The sequence below is a fragment of the Pithys albifrons genome, chromosome 3 (assembly GCF_047495875.1).
Source record: "Pithys albifrons albifrons isolate INPA30051 chromosome 3, PitAlb_v1, whole genome shotgun sequence".
Lineage (NCBI taxonomy): Eukaryota > Metazoa > Chordata > Aves > Passeriformes > Thamnophilidae > Pithys > Pithys albifrons.
The window spans coordinates 89365114-89386911 of record NC_092460.1 but is presented as its reverse complement, the minus strand read 5'-3'; the positions used below and the strand labels follow the sequence as shown (position 1 = coordinate 89386911).

General features: G+C 39.2%; 1 protein-coding gene across 2 annotated transcripts in view; it reads right to left on the bottom strand.

Annotated features, from left to right (window-relative positions):
- The window catches only part of RELN (reelin), a 281484-nt gene that overhangs the window by 110800 nt on the left and 148886 nt on the right, over positions 1 to 21798 (bottom strand). For both annotated transcript variants that reach the window (XM_071552669.1, XM_071552670.1), the window contains exons 9-11: positions 19219 to 19315; positions 16278 to 16518; positions 3835 to 3980 (exon numbers count right to left, since the gene is read on the bottom strand). In XM_071552669.1, coding sequence (XP_071408770.1) covers positions 3835 to 3980; positions 16278 to 16518; positions 19219 to 19315 — 484 coding nt within the window. The remainder of the gene's footprint in view (positions 1 to 3834; positions 3981 to 16277; positions 16519 to 19218; positions 19316 to 21798) is intronic.

The following is a 21798-nucleotide window of genomic DNA, read 5'->3' as shown; positions in this document are numbered from 1 at the left end:
AAACTCACACAAAACATGTTCTAGGGCTTCACTGTACATGCAAAAGCAGATGTTTCTACTCTTACATAGGACAAAAACATGCAGTTTCAAATGTTGATTCTTATGATATTACTTACAAGTTCAATATTAGCTTTTAAACTCAGTTGACTCAACTAATGCAAAGTTAATGTAAATATCTTAAAGAAACTGGCAGAAAAGCATGAACTACTAAAAAAAGAGGCTTTTAATAAATGCTATTCCCAAATAGGTAGTGTTGTGTTGTTCCATCACCTTTGTTATTTTTTCTGGAATTAAAATGCTTAAAGTATAATTGTATTCTGCTTCATTTTGCATAATAGAAGGTTTATAGATCAATGAAACTTGAAAAGGCACATGTCCACTATATCTGCTATACAGATATTAAATATGTAGGCAATAGCTGAAAATGCTCTCTTTTCATCTTTTTGAGCATTTAGGGTAACAGTTTTTAACTAACACATGAACAGAGTATGAAAAAAGACTGATGTGTTTCTAATATGTGATGATAGGATCTTTCTCAGCTTTTCTGTACAACATTTTATCTTCTTTTTATTCAGTGATAAAGAGCTGTTGCAGAATTTTCCAATTAAAGATTTTACATTGAAAATACATTTTCATCATGAAAGCATTGGTTACTTCAGACCTTGATTAAAATATTTTGAAATATTAGAAACTGTTGAAAACTTGTGCATTATTTTGGTCTGACACATTATTATTATTCATGCCAAACTTAATTAATTCATCATAAAATATTTAAGAATTGTAAGCCTGATAAAACAATGAAATAATTTAGAATCACTAAATCCTGATAACCCAATCATTTAACTGTTCAGCATGATTCAGGAGGAATGAGAAAACGCGGAAGTTCAGAAACCTTTGTGGGAAGGCAGAGCCTTTTCCTGTCTCCTTCCAGCAGAAACATCTCCAGCAGTTTTGTGCCAAATGACAACTTCAAAAAGTGCCATTTCAGCAACTAACGTCTATTTATTAGTTTAACCATTCCAACTACTTCAAAATGCATTTCTAGGATCTTCTTAAAAGCTGCCAGTTTCCCTGTTGGCCTAAGCTGTGACAGACCAGCAACATGCCTGTTTGGAAATTCTGCTTTAAAACTGTCAGTCATTTACACAGGAATTAGCGAGCTTAACATCACTGAAAAGTTTTATGATATAAATATAAATATTTTAATGGCAGCACAGTTTAATCTAACCCTAATTCTGTAATGCAGTTTTTTTAAAGGTAATGTGCAATATAATCAAAATGCAATTTTGAAAATGGGTCTCCTGGGCTGTAGGCAAGCACAGAATTAAACAGTTGTGCCTACTTTAACTTACACAACAAAATCTCACAATGCTCCATTGACCTTTCATATGCTCTATTTAGCTCAATTAAAACTCTCTCTGTAGTGACCCACAAAACAACTTGGGGTCATGAATGATGCAGATGTTTCCAGGGATCCTCTCTTTTAGGCAGCATCAGAAATGAAAACCAGAGAATTCTACATCTTTAAAAAATCCAGGCAACTTTAATAGAAATACATCAACACACTGTTGGTAAGGACAAATAAAGAAGGATCATGGGTCATGGCATGATTTAACATTTACATTTCTATTGCTTTATGCCCCACATGACTCTAGAATTCTTCTTTATAGAACAGATGGTAGAAAAACATATGCATCTAAACTAGACCAACTGGACATGGAGTTCAAAGCAGCAATGAACCTGCTAGAGAGAGAGGCACCCCGATGTGGGGATGTGTCCACTTGTAGGGTCAGGCTCTAATTTATGCACTTAAAGAAAAGCAGAAAGAGTGGAAATATGTGTGGCACTTACAACAGCAAGCCCTATCCATGTGGCCCTGCTTTAGGTGGTACGTGCAAAAAATGCCAATCAACTGCTTATTAAAAACAGCCATAAGCTCCTCTGCCCTCACCTCAAGAGCATCTGGTGCAGAGTAAAGCGGTGGTGACTCCTGCACCTGAGCTTCCTTTTGCTCTACCTTATGAGGGATGCTTTTGCCTTCCCTTTGAGAGCTGACAGGGTCCAGCTAAAGTGACAGAGCAGAGCCTGAGAAATTCCAGCAAGCTCTGTCTCAGGTATACAGTGCTGACTGTTGGAGTATAGTTCAAATAGCATTCAAAAATATTTCTCTAAGAAGGGAGAAATTCTCTAAGAAGAGATTAAGGAAGCTCATATACTTGCAGTTATAAATAGCTCCCAAAGCAAACTCCAGACAAATGCTTAAGAGAGGGACAGTGGTGGTGACAATTTTATGTGATGGGGATGTAGTCCACAGCATCAGCCAAGTCAGTGTTTATCCATGGCTGCATGCAATTTAAATCTCCATTCTTATAAAACAATTGAAAGAAGTTTCTAATACAGAATAAAATTTGAAAAGGAAAAAATCAAAGAAAAAGTTGTGAGGCTTTCAGGTGGCAGAGTAGAGGAGCAGGTCAGGACCTGATTGCTGAGACACAGGATAAGAGAGTTGAATGCATCGGCTGGCTGTGCCCTGCCTCAGACCTGGCTGGGAGCAGTGGCACCTGTGACTGGACCTAGGCATTGTGTGATGGGGAAAGTGTAATATTCCTAATTCAGAAGAATTGTGTATTTGCTAACTTGGGCTGCAAGTGGCCCAACTTAGCTTAACACATAGTCCAGCAGAGACAAGATCTGTGGACAGGGCAGATATCCATGGGCAACACTCCCATCCTGGTATTTTAAGATGGAAAATAGATAGAGCACATCTCAAAGGTATCCCACATGGTCACCTAACACAAAACACATGCTCATTTTCTTCCCTTTGTCTGAAGCAGCACCTGCTGCCATGGCTGATTATTCAAACTGGGACAGAGTTCACAGTGAATATTTTTTCTGTAAGCCCCAAATAAACCACGTGTTCACAGGACACATTAGCATATATTTCTTAAAAGGTGCTCTTTACCTTCAGCACAGCATAGGCAGCATTTGAATCAGCCGCTAATGATCTGAAGTACTTTGTAGGTTAAACCCAACATTCAGTGGAGACCCATAAATTAACAGTGTATGTTTCTCATTGCCCCAGGGTTACAGCAAATAATGATTTTTAATGTTTTTTTAAATAGAAAGGAGTCAAGACCTCATTGTTTGTTACTCTTTTTGTCAGAGCTTATACACTAAGGAAAGTAAAATGACAATTTTTTACCGGGACACATATTTTTTAAAGCTCACAAGTGTTTTGATAAGAGTAGATGGCTTCGTTACAGGGGCCCTTTGAATCACAATGTATATATTCAAAATAAAAATCGTAAATTATCAGCCAGATCCTCGGGTCTTGCCCAGCAGGCACAGCCATGCTCTTGGTGCCGCTGGGTGAGAACAGACTGCTGCTTCAGCTGTCCTACCTTCACTTTCTCCTCCAGCACAGGCAGGTTTCAGCACAAGCAGGTGCTCTGTCATGGCAAAGCAAGACTCATAGCAGTGATACAGAGGGGAGGATTTGATTTCATATGGGTATAAGTTTGTTAACAACACTCAGGTGTGAATGGAAAAAAACCAGATCAACATCATATGCTTCCTTAGAATGGATACATAATTCATGAGCATGACTTTTTTCATTCAACATTTTGATGACAGGACGGTCTGGGGACAGACTGTTCCTTCTGGGCTTTCAGGACTAGTTCCTTCCTAAAATTAACAGTATTGCTATTTAGTCTAATCAAAATCTTCCCTGACTACACAGCAAAGACAAAATGCAATTTTGTTCATGCAGTTTCCTCATCCCTGGAGTGATGCTGAACACCTGTGTAGGGCCCTGTGCGGGTGGGGGACACTCACCCTTTAGGCTGGCTCTCAAATTCTTCTGTCCACTGCTCCTGGGCATCCTCCATGGACAGGTCCACATCCCGGGTTGTGGCAAAATTGAACTCGCTGCCTTCTGTGCCGTGGAAGTAGATGGAATTCCCATCTGACTGGCAGCTATGCTGTGGGCACAGGAAGCACATGGAAGGTGACGGGATGTTGGGTTTGTAAGGTGACCTGTTCAGAGTGAGCTGTACATTATCTAAAGACTCACTGATGCCTGCAACTAAACAAAAATGAATGGTCATCTTTTATCCTTCTTAGCCCACCTCAACAATTGTGTCCTAATCTCATATCGCTTCCCTTCAAAGTCACTACAGACCATGATAAAACTGTGCTTGCATTGAAAAGTCATGCCCCATGTCTCTGGGTGTTTATTTCTGATTTAAATTATTGCCACTATGTCTGGCCCATAAACAACTGTGTACAAATAGCTTCAGTAGTATATAAAATATTGCTATGGGGATTTTGTAGGCATAAGAGTTTTGTGCTGTGAGACATGTCAGATTCCCATGCCTGAATTTTTGCCAAAAGAGGTATTTGTGTGTAAAATTGCTGTGTATAGTAAACTTTGGGCCTGACGTGTATGAGTGAAAAGGCTATATTTGCCATATTTAATGCAAATGGCATAACAAATAGCTCTAGAGGCAACTAGCCCTTGTGATACAGCAACCTCAGGGGTCCTGAGACTGCTCCCAAACCCCATGTGTCTGCTTTTCCAATTACATTTCTGCACATAAAGTAAAGTCATGTGTCTGCCCCACCATGCCCTCAGCACCACGCCTCTCCAGGAATACTGGCCTGGAAGGAGCTGCACATGAGGGTTACAGTAAAGGTTTTCTTCTTTCTCCTACCCTAGTTTTGTCTTGTGAGACTGATAAAATGGTAACAGTTTGCCAAATCTGTGGGGCTTAAACAGATACTAGAAACTTCTAAAGATGATCTACCTGGCCTTTATGCAAACTGACCATTTCACATTTTATTGCATTGTTCAGATTGCAACAAATACTGATAAAACTAATAATTCTCTCAAACACCTTTTTTTGGGGGGTGTGTGTAATCTTGCTCTCAAAAGTGGAAGTTGAAATAAGATATTATTAATTAGAAGAATTCTGCATTCTTACCATATTGCAACATCTAAAAAAGAGATGCAATAATGCTAAATTGCATTGACCTTTTCACTATTGTCTGTGCAGAGTCCTCTTGTCTCTGAACCCCTTGGTAACGCGCCGAGGGAAAATATGACTATCACCTCTTCTGCACTTAAAAAGGTCATGGTAGTGTCACATAAGGAAATAATTACATTTTCAATAAAGAGAAAGGTGGGGCAAGAAAGGAACACTGCCCCAGTACACCTTTGTCTATGAGATTTTATAAGCAAAGTACAAAATAATACATTTTGTCATATTCTAGAACCCTTCATTTATAAATGCAAGAAAGAGACATAACTGAAATTCTTTTATTGATGGTTTTTAAGTATGGTTGCCAATAACTTAGCAATTAATTTATACTGAGGAATGTATTTTATGACTACATTTCTAGAGGTACCTACACATTCTTAAAAAACTGAGTACTTGAAGTCTGATTTTTGTATAGCGACTTTCTGGTCTATACTTGAATGTCAACATCTCTACGTTTATTAGCACAAACTAAATATCGTGTAAAGATACCACACACTGTAAAAATGTAAAGACTTTTTCAGCTGCTAAAATAAACAAATTGCTGTTAAAGTGTTTCTTCTAAAGAAAGGCCAAAGCAATAGAAAGATCCTGGTGTTGATAATTTCTCACAGAAATTAAATAGATTTTGTCACAAGTCTCCTTGCTCTGTTAATGCAGCATATACACAGTACATCACATATGCCTCCGAAAAGGCAGAATAATTTACACATCAATTGTATTATAACTAGCAGAAATTAATGACACAGTTCTATATATTCTCTTTGAAAAAGAGCAGTTGTCCTATGCAGTTATTTATAATTGACTGAGAAATTGCTTTTGTTTACTGATTTTATTCTTCATGCTCACAGGTACTGCTAACATCAGAATTTTAAGAATAATTTGTTTATTGTGCTTCTTGCTTTTCAGAATTTTCCTCATTTTCCAAACAGAAATGAAGTATCCTTTATCTGTCAATCAGTGGGTCACAAAAGTCCTATTATGTGCAGGAAGTCAAATAAATACACTAAAAATTAATATTCAGGCTAAAAACTCATTTAAATTTATATGTAATCCTTCATCTCAGGAAACAAATAGACAAACAGATCCTACTAAGCTAGTTGATACAATTGCATACAAGATTTGGGCAATTCTTTATATGTCTTACTTATTTCTCAGGTACTAAGTTATATGTAAGTATGTATTTGATAGTGGGTATGTAATTAGTAATCTCTTGGCTAATGAATGCCATCTATTAAAATAAACACAAACCAGATACAACCCTATTATCATTTAATATTTTTATGTCCTGCTGTCAAGCAGAATATTTACTGAAGTACATCTGATGGAGTTTTCATTTAGGTTGTCATGATAAATAAATGGGCAGTTTGGCAAAGGGGTGAACAAGTAATTATTTATACAGTGATGTACGATCAGTGCTTTATGAAAGCTCACCATTTACTTCACTAGTTCTATAGAGCTATGTTTATGCTTTTATACATTGCTACATAGTACCTATGAATATGTATTTTATGCATATTTTATGTATTAATGAACTGCACAACGTATGGCTTCCATCACAATCTGCTCATGTTAGCTTTGACTCTCACATGAAACAGATACCCAGAAGAAAAGTCCAGACTGGGGTTTAACTCCTTCCATTACTCTAAATACCTATGAAACCAGTCATAGAAGCTCATGACCATTGAAGTTAATGACCTTTAAAGAAAGTAAGAAAATTTCACAAAACACAGGTATGACTTTTAAATAAGTTCTGAGGAGGGCCATCACTTTCTTGTATGGTTTTGTCCCAATGCCACCCTTTGGGACCCTGGACACATTCCCATGGGGAAGCAGATGTGAACAAGCTCTGTGTGCCATGATGCCCCATCAAGGGCCAGGGCTCCTCTGTTCATGATCTCATTCTCTTCCACCTGGCATATTTCCCTTGCCTCTATAACCATCACTCCCAGTTCATGCTTAGCTTCCATGTTTTACTTTTAACTTTGCAAGCAGTCAATATCTGTTGCTGTTTTTACTGCTCTGTTCTATCTGAAGGGCTGCTGAGGGCAGTTTTTCAGTCAAATTTTCCAGGAGGAAAAGAAGCTCCACAGGCGATGGTCCCTAACAAGCACTGCCCCCAAGTACGTTGCCAATCTTGGTCAACATCCAGGAGGCCACTGACTGTGTTGGATTATATTGTGGGTTTGTAATAGGGCTTGAACAGATTAAAGATGGAATTGAAACCATTAGGCTCATTTTCTCTTAGATTTAACCCAAGATTTGACCTCCAGTCTTCAGAAACAAAGAACTAAAGTACAATTTACACACTGTGCTGCCTCTTTCCCAAATTAAAGGCTTTGCCCTTGCAGTGGCAGTCTATGTATTTCCAGTATTTAAGGACTGATTTTTACAAGTATTCATTTGGTCACTCTACAGTGATGAAAATTGTGGAATCGACATGTAATGTGTTTTGAAACTAACTGGACTAAGTTCTCCCTAAACTGAAGATACTGCAAATTATGTAGATTCAGAGCTCTCTTTTATGAATTCCATATTAAATTTGTTCCCAGTTTTATTTTTTATTTACATTTAAATGATTTATAAGATAAGAACAAATTAACTTGCTGTGCAAATTTTGTAACTAAAAAGGCCAAATAACAGTGACTTGTAGGGTATTTCATGGAAGTATCAGCTGTAGGTCCAGAATTAAGCAGCGTTCAATTTTATTTAAAGAGGATTAAAAGCATGTGGAACATTTAGTATGTCCTTGTGCAAATTACAACACTAAAAAGTTAACTAATTTGTGAGGAAAAATTAATTTAGAGAATAAATTCTTTGAGAAATCTGATAAACTTCATTTAGCAAAGTTTTCTTCCAAATCACCTAAATAATAGAACATAAGACATTTGCAGGCTCTTGAATGAAGCCACTTCACAAAAGTAGCTGTTTCCCTTTGTTTTCAAGTGGAATGGGTCTATCAGCTTGCCATAAGTAAGCTGTTGTATTCCTAAATAAACAACCCCTGCCAGTCGCCAAATGGAAAGAAGCCAAGTTCTGTTCAGGGACTCTGGTGATCCCAAGAGAAACCCACCCCCCCAAAACCAAACAAACAGATTAATTTAATCTGGCACTACCAATACTATTATTCACTAGCTGTAATTGTTAAGCAATTGCTCAGCAAGAATAGGGCAAAACGAAAATTGGCTGGATGTATTCCCATATCTCAACATTCCTGGATTTGCTTTCAATCTAATCTTCATATTCATTTGCTGTGTTTCTGAAGTTTGTCTGCTGGTTAGTTATAGTATCACTGCCTTTTCCCCATTCTCAAGGCCCTGCATGGCTCATTCACCTCTGCCTCCACCATCCCCCATACGCACCATCTCGTGGCTCACTTTTCCTTGACTGCCAAAGCTTGTCACTGTGCTGGTGAGACAGCCAAACCTTCACGCTCTTGCCCATTCTGCCCACCACATGTGTCAAATTCCCCACATAGTGTCCTTCAGAGACTTCCTTAGTTCAACAAGCCTTATATCATTTATCACACTGAAGAATGCATTGCTGACCATGATCAGCACTCTCCCCCCTTGCAGTATTTTTCTTCTACCCCCACATCCCCCATCCCCAGTTTATCTCCTGTTTTATAAATTCATGGCAATTTCCTGGGCCATCATTTTCATTTGTGCCTGAAGAGGCAACAATGGTACATTCCTTACTCAGGGCTCTTTGATGCCACAGTGCTATCACTACCAAAAAAATACATTTTCATGCTAAATTTCCATTGTCTATGAATATATCTAGTTTATGAGTATAGTTCTTAGCCAAATGGTCTATGAGACCCAGCAAGTCTTATTAAGCCAGATGAGCTTTCTATTGTACATTATGTGGACATTAGCTAATAATTTGAAGATACAGAGTATGGGAGAGAGAGCAATGCATGGTTTCAAAATGAAACTTTCTCCAAAGTCTGTCACAGTCTTTATCCTGCTCTACACTCCTTACATTTTACATCTTCTATCCACAGCTTTTATCCTTTTTTTTGATAGGTGCTTTTAGGAAAGCCTCTTGATCATCTGAGATGCAGAAAGGTTCAAATTAGCACTGATCCAAACTATTGGTCAGCAAAAGCAGGACACTCAAATTGGGTGAAGCAGGTACTTTCCAACTGGACCTCTTTAAGGTTTCTTAAATAAATATTGACCAACTTTCTGTAGCACCTAAATTGCTTAAGGGCCCCAGGTAAGATCTAGGATCCTATGTCATGCAGCACGTTTGAGCAATCTCCCCATTTTTGAAGACTTGCGTGAGAGCACCACACAAGGAGACATCTGCTACCCTCAGCGTGACCTCTTGGCTAGGAGGGACCTCTGGACCTCCAGTTCACGCTGCAAAGTGAAGTAGCACAAGCATCAACCAGATCAGCCTATGTCACAGTTGCAGCTAAGGACACAGTCCTGAAGATTTTTTGAAACTCAAAAAACAAATATTGGGAATGTAAACAGAAGCACTGAAGTTCATCCAAGCCAGCTTCTGTCCCAGTTGTTCAAGTCAAACTTGTGAATCAATAAATACCTCTTGGCTTTGCAGTATGGGATTTCTCTATTTGGTGAGTGGAACAGAGGGCAACTAAATGATACAACTGTGCCATTCGGTGAAGCATCAACAGGAAACACTAGTGTGAAATTCCTCAGTATAACAGATTTTTGGCTGAGGTGTCACATATCATCTTCCTGAGGTTCATTCCTGCACTTCCATGAAAATGTTTTTCACCTCTATGCCTTTAAAGTATCTGCAGTCATCTTTACCATCATTTAATTAGGTTTTTATCAGTGGTGAACACTGATGCTCCTCTTCATATTATCTCCCCTGGGCCTAATGGCCCTGATAATTCTTTCAGACAGCTGTAGCCTCACAATTTATTTTTTGGCGGCATTTTTTAGATTGGAATGAATGTGTTGGGCATTTGGGCAGTGCCAGCTTGCAAAGGACTGACAGCAGATGGAAAGAAATCTGCCCAGTACGCCTTCACCTCTACACAGGCAGAGGGCCATCAATTCCCCCCATTAAGGAGTTGTCACACAGCCCACCCAGCTGGAGGAGCGTCTCTGGGAGCCAGGCTGGCTGGCATGTGCTATTCAAACACAAAATGCACTTTAAAAAGAAACGAAAATATCATTTGTCGGCAAATTGAAAATGCATAGCTTTGACCACAGCCAATTTTTTAATGACTGTAATATTTTAAGTGATTATTTTTGCCACTTCAGATTGCTCCTTAGAGAGGAGAGGGTTTTTTAATTAAAATCTAGGCAATGCAAACAGATGAGATATGAGAAGCAGAGGAAAAGGAAAAAAAAGATTACGAAAATTAATTGAAGCAGCATTGTCAATGGAGACATAAATTAGATATTGTGTCTTTCTGGGAGTGAGTCATGCAGGTTTAAAAAATTTTTAAATTTTGACATGATAGCAGGTACAATGATAGATCAAGTCCTGATAAAAATCATACCCTGTATGCAATGTCTCTGCCAGCAAAGATACGATGGCAGAATTTAAGGACAATCTCTAAATTCTGTGGATTTGGCTGTTAATGCTTCTGGCCTGACACACCTTCTTTAATCAAAGGAAAAAACACACTGTGATTAGAATACCTTCCCATGAGATAAACAGAGCGTTAATCTTTCCCATGTGTTACCTTTTTGCACCATTTAATGTAGGCTTCAGAACAAGAACTTTGGCTGAGCAAGCAGGCCAGGTGCACAGAGGGTTATAGTGCACTTTCCCTTTCCAAAACAATGGGATGAAACTTATCCTGTGACGTAGCAACAAACATTTACAAAGTGTGTTTTCACTCATCATTTCCGATTATAGACTGTTATTAAAAGGCTACTGCTCAAAACACTTTGCTTGTTTATGAGGGATTCCTACAACTCATAGGGGGTTCTTAATTTTCTAGGACATTTCATGATGTTTGTACAACATCAGTCATTCTGGTGATGACCTGTTTCCTTAATGAGTCATTTAACTGGCATGAACTGAACTATTTCTCTATGTTATTGGGAACTACTGATGTTTGTAGCACTCTGCCATAAGCATTACCATTCTTCTGAAAGCAATAATGTGCTTTTACACCACAATAAAATCAGAGTGAGACAGAATCAAGCAAAGTGATTTCTACTCATTGGCATCTAATGGGTCAATTCACGTTGTTTTTATTAATGTGCATCTCACAGTGACCTGTGAAGACCAAATTCTTTCCTTCTAGGAGGCAGGAAAGACCCCCGGTGCTTTGACGCCAGCTCAGAGCTAACACTGGCTCCCTGCCACCCTTCCCAACACTTCCAAGCCACGGGGAACTGGCATGGAGGAAGGTGCAGGTTCAGCATTCCTGCCTGACAGTGATTCTCAGCTGCCCAAACAACTCACAGCATCACAGTCAACCACCTGTCAGTTCTAATGAACCCCTAGGCATTGTGTCTAAGTATTATCATTGTAATTAAAAGTGAGATTATTCATTAAAAAAAAGAGAAAGGAAGAGCAACTCCATGCATGTGCTCGATCCAGCCCTATGGATATACAAATGCCTCCTCATGGGCACAGCTCACGGTGGCCACACTCTCACTAAAGGGAGCCAGTCGACAGGTTCCGTACACCCTGCAATGTTTTTGTCACCTTTCCTCCCCTCTCACACTCTTCTTTCCACCCACAGAGAAGCAGGAATGGCTCTCAGATGAGGTGCAGCAGGAAGCCTGCTCATCTCTTCCCAGGAAGAAGCAGTGGATAAGGGCTCCTGCAAGGCAAAGCAGCTGGCTAGAAGGCTGGGTTTTGCCCACAGACCAGATACTGCCTTGTTATATCTTATTCAAAAAACAAAGAAATTTTGTGAGAAGCACCTGTGTCTTTGTAATTTTGACCAATAGAAGGTCATAGCAATTTCAGACTGCCATTTTCACAGTGTCATACATAGACCATTCTCTCTCCTCCTTCAAACAAATACATTTGATCTGATTCAGAAAATGGATACTTGAACATTTTTTTAAAAAAGAATTTAAAAACAAAAAAAAAAGGCAAAAAAAAATCTTGTTCATTTCTGCACAAACAAACCCGAAAGAGATATACACAGAGTATCAGGATGTTTGTTTTGGAAAAAGACTATCCAAAGCCATTTCTATTAATTAACAGAGTATTCAGACACTTGGAAATCTACTGTAGAACTAGGAAGGGTCGAATTGCTCAATCAGCCTTTCATTTTGCCAAACTCCCAGGCCTGTGTGCATGTCTCCTCTGCTCAGTAACACACAACATAGGTTCAGGAAGGACTTGTAGATCTAGCATGTGCACAGCCCTTCTCTGCTCAGGATGTGGTAAAAGGTCACAGTGCTTTACAGCATATTTTTCTGAGCGTGAGTGCTCAGTTCTCCCATTCTCTCCTTATGCCACTTTGTCTTCTGCTATACTGGCATGCATATCTGGAAAATTAAAATGAAATGAATGTTGATGACCTGTTACTTAAAGGGCTTGGTGAATCAGGATATTGGGATTTGAGCAGTTTCAGGATTTATTGGTGATATACATAGTAGTGAATAATGCACATCAGTTGCCATTCCCTGCTCTTAAACACAGCTTGCTCAGTGAGACTGGCACACACCTCGCCCTCTTGCCCCATCCCATGCCATGCCAGGCTGCACACACACAGCTCAGCAGCACCAACAACCCCAAGTGTAGGCCCCAAACCCTTCAGACCAAACAAACCAAGCTGATCAGCTTTAGGCCACCAAGTGAAGGGAGGCTGCAACTACTGAGACACAGCAATTCTGTAACTTGACTCTTCAGAGATGAGGTGTCACTGGGTTAAAACACACAATATGTTGCTGCTGTGATGTCTGTAATGATCCAAACTGCTTTTCCCTAGATGTGGAAAAATTCCAGACAGGTGGTTTGGTCTCGATGTAATCAAAGCACTACAGAGACATGAACTATAGGACTGCTGAGGTTGTCTCCCTTCTCCTCAGCTTTTGAGCTTGCACATCTAATTCTGGCCCAGGGCAATCAGAGAAAACAAAAAAACCTTGTGCCTCAAATATTGTACCTCAAAGCACAGCAATTTGTGGTAAAATGCACTGGAAATGTGAAGCATCCACTGAAGGAAGAGATCACTTTTCTATTCTGAAGGAGTAGAAATCCAAGAAGCATGACTGAAGGAAGAAGACCTTATCTTTTCCCTCAATTAGCTATGAAGTCTTGAGGTTCCCAGACCTTCAATAGCTCTTGGAGCACAGCTCTTTTTCATGGAATTTGGCAGTTTCAATCACCTGTGCAACATCCTAACCATGCTCAGTTGTGAGGCCGTGCTCATGCCCAGAGCTGTCACTGGAAATATTGAAACGCAGTCAGGGATTTATCCTGTTCAACACCCTTCCACACAATCCAACACAGATAAATACGTTCCACTGGATCCAATTAATCTCCTAAGGGTTTCTTGGCCATCTCTCTTGCCTTTTGCTGTCTTCTTTGGAACCAAAACACAGGAATTTGGTGGCTTATCTCTCAGCTGGCATCCTCTTTCAGTAGCCAGGTCCAGCTGCGTCTGCAACCAGCCATGTGCTTTCAAAGGAGTAGCAACTGTTCCTGAGCACAGCAAGAAAGGTAAGGAAATTCCTGGTCCAAGCTCAAGCAGCCTGGGAGAAGAGGAGAAACTGCTTCCTAAGCTGGGCACAGAGTTTATTGAGAACATTATATCCAAACCCACCAAACTGGAGTGAATGAATTGCTGCATCGTTACCATTAATAACCACTTCCACTCCAGTGCCTGAATCCATCACAGAACCTAACCTAGGACCCAGACAGCAGTTTTCATGGTAGTACTTTCCCTCATTTCAGTTGCCTTCTGAGCAGTTTTACCAGCAGAACTCCTGGACTTATAATGTTTGCTATTAATTTTAGTAGAGCTCAAGTACTACCAAAGTAAACTTTCCAGAGGGAAAAAAAAAAAGCTTTCTTTGCAATTTGGTAACCATCCAATAAAGCATGTACAAGGTCTAAGAAGTGATTTTAAAAGCTACCTTGTTTCTTTTTGTTTCTCTTGATATTTCATCAGTACTATTTAGCAAATTCTTGGTGTCTGGGGAAGCAAAAAGACTTGTAGCAAAAGGGAACTAGAAGTATCTGTGATGCAAGTTATCACTTTAACACTGTTAGGGTTTCTCAAACATAATTGTTTGGGCCAAGGCCTTTGACTGTGATAGAGAAACCTCAAAAAACTTTCTCTTATGCCATATTTGATGTCAGTAGCACAATCTATAAAGATTTTTATCTTTCTATTTATACAAAATATTGTGTTCATGATGAACCGAGATTAGAGAAATGTTAAGTGTTTTAAACAAAATATGAGAAGTTTTTGTAAATTTTAATATAACATTCTAAACATGAAAAGCAAAAAAAAAATTGCCAGAAAATTGTTCTTGATCCTAGAATGCCACGACAGCATTTATGCTGATCTGATGTAAATCTTGACCCAATTTATAGTTTTACTTTTGACATAGCATCAAATGCACTATGCAAAATCTGTTCAAATTATATTTGGCAAGATTGTTCCTGAAAATCTGTGAAAGACTGGAGCCAGAACCTTAAAAATGAAATTTAACTAAAGCAGTGCTCTGGTGACAATCTAGATACACTGCAGGGTCCCATGAAGAATAAAAGCTCTACATCATATATAGCCTTAACCCAGTGTGGCTACACCACAGCCCTCCATGTATCCTTAACCTGGTGTAAGTGGCTACACACAGGGAGATGTCAGCTGGGAACAGGCATTCCCATGTTTCACTTGTACTTAGAACAAAATCTCACGTTGGAGGAATGGCAAGTTGCTGAATCCTCACCGTGGTACATACAAGGCTTGAGCTTGAGTGGGATGATTTGTGTCTAGAAACACTCTAGCAATCTCCAGGTTTAAGTCCCTTGTCTGTCATGAAATCATAATTGTGTATTGACACAAACTGCCTGAGTTTAACTAAACAAACCCCAAAATAATCACCAAACCCAACAAACAAGTAAACAAACAAACCTTAACAACAAAAGAGATTTATTTGCTAAAGTTTAGGTGTTATTTGCACATGTTTCAGAAGGAGCAAGCAGTGCTTAGCCTTGGCCATCTGAGAAGAAGTAACTGTGCCTATGGTACATTAATCCTTGCTTTGCTTTTACGCCTTCTCATTTTAAAATCCAGAGATAAGACTGACAAAACAACAAGCATGAACTGATCAAATAATAGTCATTAAATATGCAGGACATTATTTGAAACTAAAATCTCATGTAAAAACTTTGTCAATGTAGTTTAAATGGTCTTGCTGAAGTAAACAACAGAGACAATATGCAGATCCTATGAGTACTAGATTAATGGGAATATTAATTTGAGGCCTCTCATATCAGGTTCTGTGGGAAAAGGATGAGGCCAAAACCAACCTCTTACTGCCTAGTATTCAACATCTGTTTCCTGTGCAATTGCCAAAACCATTACCAGCATCACAAATGAACCCTGACATAAATCTGCTTTTTTTTTGTGAATGAAAAATAGGATGAAAACGGAGAGTCATCTGCTGTTCAACTTCCGGCTGTGTGGAAACATAGAAAGCAACAATCCAGCTGATTTCTAAATATTGAACAACTCTGCATGTGAAGGAACACTGTGCACAGAGATCTTGCTGGGCTCCTTGGAGTTTTTCCCAAGGCATAATGGTCTTGCTGGATTTCATGTATCAAAACAGGATCATACCAAGAAGGAGAATTTTAAGGTGCAGCCACTACCTGACTGCATGCTGCAATGGAGATGGGATATTCACAGAGAGAAAAGTGGGAAACTATATTTTTGTGAAGGTTTCTGATGAAGTAAGTAGCTGTAGCTGAACAACACCAAGTTAAACAAGCAGGTAGTTTTCAAAATATCCAACAGAAAGACTTGAATTTGTTTCAAAAATCTTGCACTGTTTGGCTAAAAGGAAGCTGTTTCACGTTTTCTGTTACGTGATCTTTGACATGACAGTATAAACTGCCATTTGGTTTTGGTCATGGCAGAAAAGTATCATTGTTTCAGAAAGCCCCAATGGGACAGAGAAAAGGTAAAAACAAAGTTAAAGTGAGACCAATTCTAGAAGCAGCTGGAGTAGCCTGAACAGCCTTGTGTTCACAGTTTGGTTGGATGTTACTGTCTTCTTCTACATACAAGAGTTATAATAACATTAAGCCATGGAAAATCAGACTAACCTTAACTGTGGCCCCAGGAAAGAAAAGCCAGTTGCCAGTATCCACAGGATCCAGATTATCTTCTAGCACCACTTTTCTATGAGCAGCATTTATGATCAGGATGTTGTCCAATGCCCAACAGGCTTCATACACATCACCATCATGAACATAATCCTGTTTCCACTGAAAATGGATGTTCTCCCCTTTAGCATCTTCAGGCAGGTACAAGATGTGGATGATTGTGCTGATGTTGGAAGGGGCACTGAAAAACAATGATAAGGAATTAGACCAATTTTAAGCTGTAAAAACTTTTCCCTCAATTAACATATTTACTGAATGTGACATAGTTGTGCTGATGTGCCTTGTACGCTGTTCTGTGGAGATCAGAAAATACCTGCCCTGAGGCAGAGTTTCACACACTGTCAGGCAGTGCACATCCAGCCCAAACAGGCAGCCCTGACTCAAAGAATAAAGCAATAAATAACAGATCAATGCAGATTTTTTAAGAGCAGGAAGATAGAGCAGGGCCATGTCCATGCTCAGTGCTGGCCACAGGTCCTCGTTGACTGGGCATTGTCAGGTTATTTTGCAAGTATGGCCAAAAGGAAATGTTAAGGAAGCTCTTTATAAAAATGGGTCTCCCAAAATAATTTTTCCTTCACCAAAAGAATCTCCTATCTTCTGGTGCCTCAGTCCCTCATAGATCTGGATGGAGCAGAATGATTGGAGGGAAAAAGTGGGAATTTTCTCTGACCTACATGTCCTTCCAATCCCACATCCCTGGTGTCATGATAATTTTGTGGATGGGAGGGCCAAGCTGTCTCTCCTTCCATGTTCTGCTTCAAGTACAATACAGAAAAAACAAGCCATTTGTCCTTTCTCTTGCTGCTAAAAATGAAAAATGTAGAGAGGAGACACAGACCTGGAGTATTAGTATTAGACAATGATCAGGGTCTTGAGCTCTGATTCACTGAGCTGCCCTCAGAACTGTGAAAGAACTGAGGTTCACCCCAGGCTCTGGGTGAATACTTTGCATTGCTAGTGGCAATGAAAGGACTGAGCTCTGTGTGCAAGGAAGAGATGCTGAGAATTATTATTTTTGGTTTACTAACCACCCAGTCAAGGAATTAGCTACATTCAAACCTCAGGCTGCAAGGAGTTACAAAATTGGGGGTTCAAGATGTCAGCTACTCAACCTTGCCTTTCATTTGGCACCAATGCTTTGAAGGGTGAATAGTTTGTTAGAGACAATCCTGAGCTTTTACAGAAAATGGGCACCAATAGCTTGCTTTTACAGCAGAAAACAGAGGAACTTCCCTTTTGAAAGAAAAGTGAAATTCTGAAAAGCAACTGCATTTATCCCACATTCACACCCAGACTCTGCACCCACAAATCTCCCTGCACTTGCTAAATGTTATGTCTGTCACCCTCCACTACAACGCTGCTCGGAGGTGTCCTTGGTTCTCCCTGAGCCAACACACAGCACCCACCTTCCCTGAGAGACCCCTCCCTTCCCTCCCAGGAGGCCAGAGCTGAAATCCCACTGTCACAACACACAACAAGCATCTCCCCTTCACAGCTGCCCTCCTGTCCCACCTCTCCCAGTTCTCCCACCATTCCTAGGAGCTGCATGTAGTGCAGTGGAAGTCGCTGAAGCACATTCAAATAAACACTGTGATTCATACAGACCACAAGAGAAATGAGCATCCTTCCATAATTCATCCTCTCCACTTTGCACGACATTGCTCTATTGACCTATTTTCTACTGCTGGCTCTAGCACCGAAGTTGAGGCAAGGGAGAACAAATTGTATGCACATTAACTTCAAGAAATTTGGGGTTCGAGGGCTTGTGTTTGCATGAACACAAGTTTTGAGTTTTCTGGCTTGCAGAACTATGAGAGTGAATGAGCTGAAGTTATGGACTAGTTGTGTAATTTTACATCAATGTGACAAAAATAAAAGGTTATATGTGGTTACACTGAGGCAACTCCAGTAAAGTTATTCTTGCTTTATATTTTTCTGAGATAAGGATTAGTGTCATTTATTTTACAAAAATTGTTCATAATTTATGCTTTTTAATGAAATCCTAATCCTACTCCCACAAGGAGAACGAGATCCTGAAATCCACAGTTTTGCAGCTAGAGTTTTACTTATTAATAAAAAATTAAGGAGCCTTTTGTTCTGTAAATTGTCTCAATTGAGTGAAAACAGGCTCAAGCAAATGACCTGTGTAGTGCAGACACTAGGGTAATATAGGAAGGCAGACTGAGATGTTATGAGGACATTACATAGTAATGACAATTCTTTTCTCCCCCAGTTGTGTAACTATGTATATATGCCATTGCACAATGCCTTTCCTAATGTTATTTCACAAAATATTATGGTCTCTTAGAAAAATCTGTCTCTGACACTGATTTTCTTTTTAAAGGTGAGCATATTGCAATAAAAAAATTTAAATTTCCCATTCATAATCCTTTGTGCTTTCATGTAAGCCAGTTTGTTTAAAAGCAAGCCACTCTTCACCACAATCTTGTTACTACAAGAGTGTTAAGAGTGTTCATATCAAGCTATAAAATATTTTTATTAAATATTTTATCCTATCAAGGTAGACTGTTGTAACACTACATAATATGGCTTTTGCTGACATTAAAAGTGCTGTGGAAATACAAAAGTCATAAAAGTTTTGTTTTTTCAGGCACCTGAACCTGCTGGTTATTGGAGTTGCGCTTTAAGTCTGAAGTCATTCCCTTGCTTACCTCCCACATACTCAGTGGATGAAATTGTGATTTCCCAAAATCAGTAGCAGCTCTACAGTTAGCAAGGAATTTCACCCTTCATCTTTTAGCATGTATGAACAAGCAAGAACTGAAGTTAACAAATAAAACAAGCTTTTAAAGAGCCATGTTTAAGCACCACCTGCTCAGCTAGAAAGCATGAAAATGATTAAAGAGCTGTAACCAACCTAATTTTCTCCAGCTGAGTCCAATCTGCAGAACTGTTCTTACTGTAGGACACGGTGATGCTGGGATCGGAGTAGCTAAAGCGACACGAGCCCGATCCTGGGAAAAACAATAACATGAGAAGTGTTACGACACAATGAAGCAATAAATGATTCTCCAATAACCACAGTTGCTGACTGTGCCTTTGTCACATTATCACTTCTCCCGATGTTAAGGCACATTGATTGATGATGAAATTTCCTGTGATCTGTTGCTGAAGGTAAACACAAAATAATGCATGCTTTATGAGTCAGAAATAAAGTAGAAATGATAAATCACAGCAGTGCCATGTAATCTCTGCAAATTTCCCAGGGGAAGCCAAGTAAATTACTTAACACCCTCAGCTGCAGAAAAACCTCACCATATAATGTTCAAACAAAACCTTTTTATTAGAGAATAATCCAGACAGCAGAATTTATAGGGAAAACAGAAAGACACTGTTTTTCATATTACTGTATTAAAAAAAATTACCAGAAAGAAAAATACAGTAAGTAAGAGGAAAATACATACAGAATTACTTGAGCCAAGATCAAATGTACTTTAGGAATTTAAAAGAATAAAGATGTTGTAAAATTAGTTATTTTAAGGTTGCCTGAAGAGAACTAAATTAAGAAATTATCCAATATACTCCCTGGACCCTATAATTAATAACAAACATTTGATGCTGATCTGGGAATCTCAGAACACTTTACAAGAATGAACTAATTAAGCCTTATGGCACCCCTGCAAGGTAGGGTAATATATTTATTTGTGATATATAAAAGGGAGCCTTCTGGGTGTTGTCACAAAAGAAAAGCTTAACAATTAATACATGGGACAGTCAAAACAACACAAAACCAGGACTGAGAAATTCAACCTAGAAAACATGATAAACAACTTGAGCAGTAATTAAACACACTAAAAATCCTGTTTTCCCTCAGACACTGGCTAATTCATCCACGTCAGAAAATCCAGTGCTCAGTGAAACAGGCATCCTAATGTGTGCTCCAAAGATGAGAATTTTTACTTCATAAGCATGTTGAAATGTGAGATTCAAAGCAGCAGACAGCAGCTCCCTTCCATACTTAAGCAGCTCTCAATTTAACAGCCCCTTTGAAGGCACCAGGACACTGCTGGGCGAGTGCAGCTTTGCTCATAGTACAACTGGGGATTATATGTGCTACAAGTAGTATGTTATGTCTATGTATCTCAGATACTTTCAATCACACTGAAAGTTGTGTATATACCTATTTTAATATATGTATATATGCATATATACACTGCTGACCATAAAATAGCAGCATTTCCCAACCCGGGGTGCTTATTTCTGTAATGAAATAAGCGGCCTGATTAAAAAGGTGTTAACCACTTGTACAAGAGAACAGCTTACACATTTTAATGGGAACATATGTCATTAAGCACACTGCCTGCAGCCCCAGCTCCCCTGAGGCTGTTCCCTTTCACAGCTCTCAGCTCTACAGAACTGCTTTTCTAGTCCGAGACACGCACCACATACCTCTGCAGGGGGAACACCACTCCAAAACACGGGATGAAATCCTGTCTCTATAATTCTGCCTGAGACATCAACTAGCTTCCTGAAAATGATCCACAAAGTTGCTTTCCTGTATCTTTTACTAACATTAAATTGCAAATAGGGGAACAGATACTTCCGAGCCACTACAGCTGTGTGTGGTACGTTCAGCTGGTCTGACACATATTCTTGCTGTAAAGAGGCACAGAATAATTAATATTGCAAAGGCAGCAGGACTTTGAATTACCAACCATGTATCCAAAATGACTACAAAGCAATTGTCTGGTTATATTTTACTGACAAGGCATTTTATTTCTATCATATTAAAACAAAATGATGTCAGGAAAAGCCTCTGAGTTTCATATTTGCCCATCTGCTGAGATGGTCTACTTTACTGGGTGACATCTGCTGTCAGCTCCTACTGCTGTGGAATTCAGGAGTTCCAACCCCTAATCACAGTCGTTCATTTCATTTCAGGGAAATTCAGTTCAAATATCAGTGAACTTCAGCCAGTTTAACCACTCTGGTTGGCCAGTGGCTGGGAGGCAAAATAGCAACATACTGAGTTTTCTGTTAGACAGAAATTAAAGGATCATAAACAGTAAAAATAACCAACAATATAGATTTATAACATGTGCCATTCAAATGTGTTACAATCAACTTTTGGTAGTGGTCTTAAGCTAAGCTAAGTCCAAATATGCTGCTTAAAAAGGAGAGAAGGTCAGATTTGCTGCACAGTCAATATGAAAAATATTCTCTGTTAGATCTGAATACCCTCAAACTATGCAATGAAGATCAAAGTTATTGTTTAGAAGAAATAGGGCCACTCAGAAAAGGCTTCACAAGGTAGATGTGATATTTCACTTGTGATATAGGGAAAAGAGCAATGGAGACAATGAAAAGAAGGGTGAAAAATCCTGGGGTTTATTACTGTAATAAGCAGGTCAGGTTGTATTAAGATTAAAATTATTTTGGGCAAGTTCTTAAGGTCAACATAAGTAGCAATTACTGGGTGTGATGACAAATACCAATG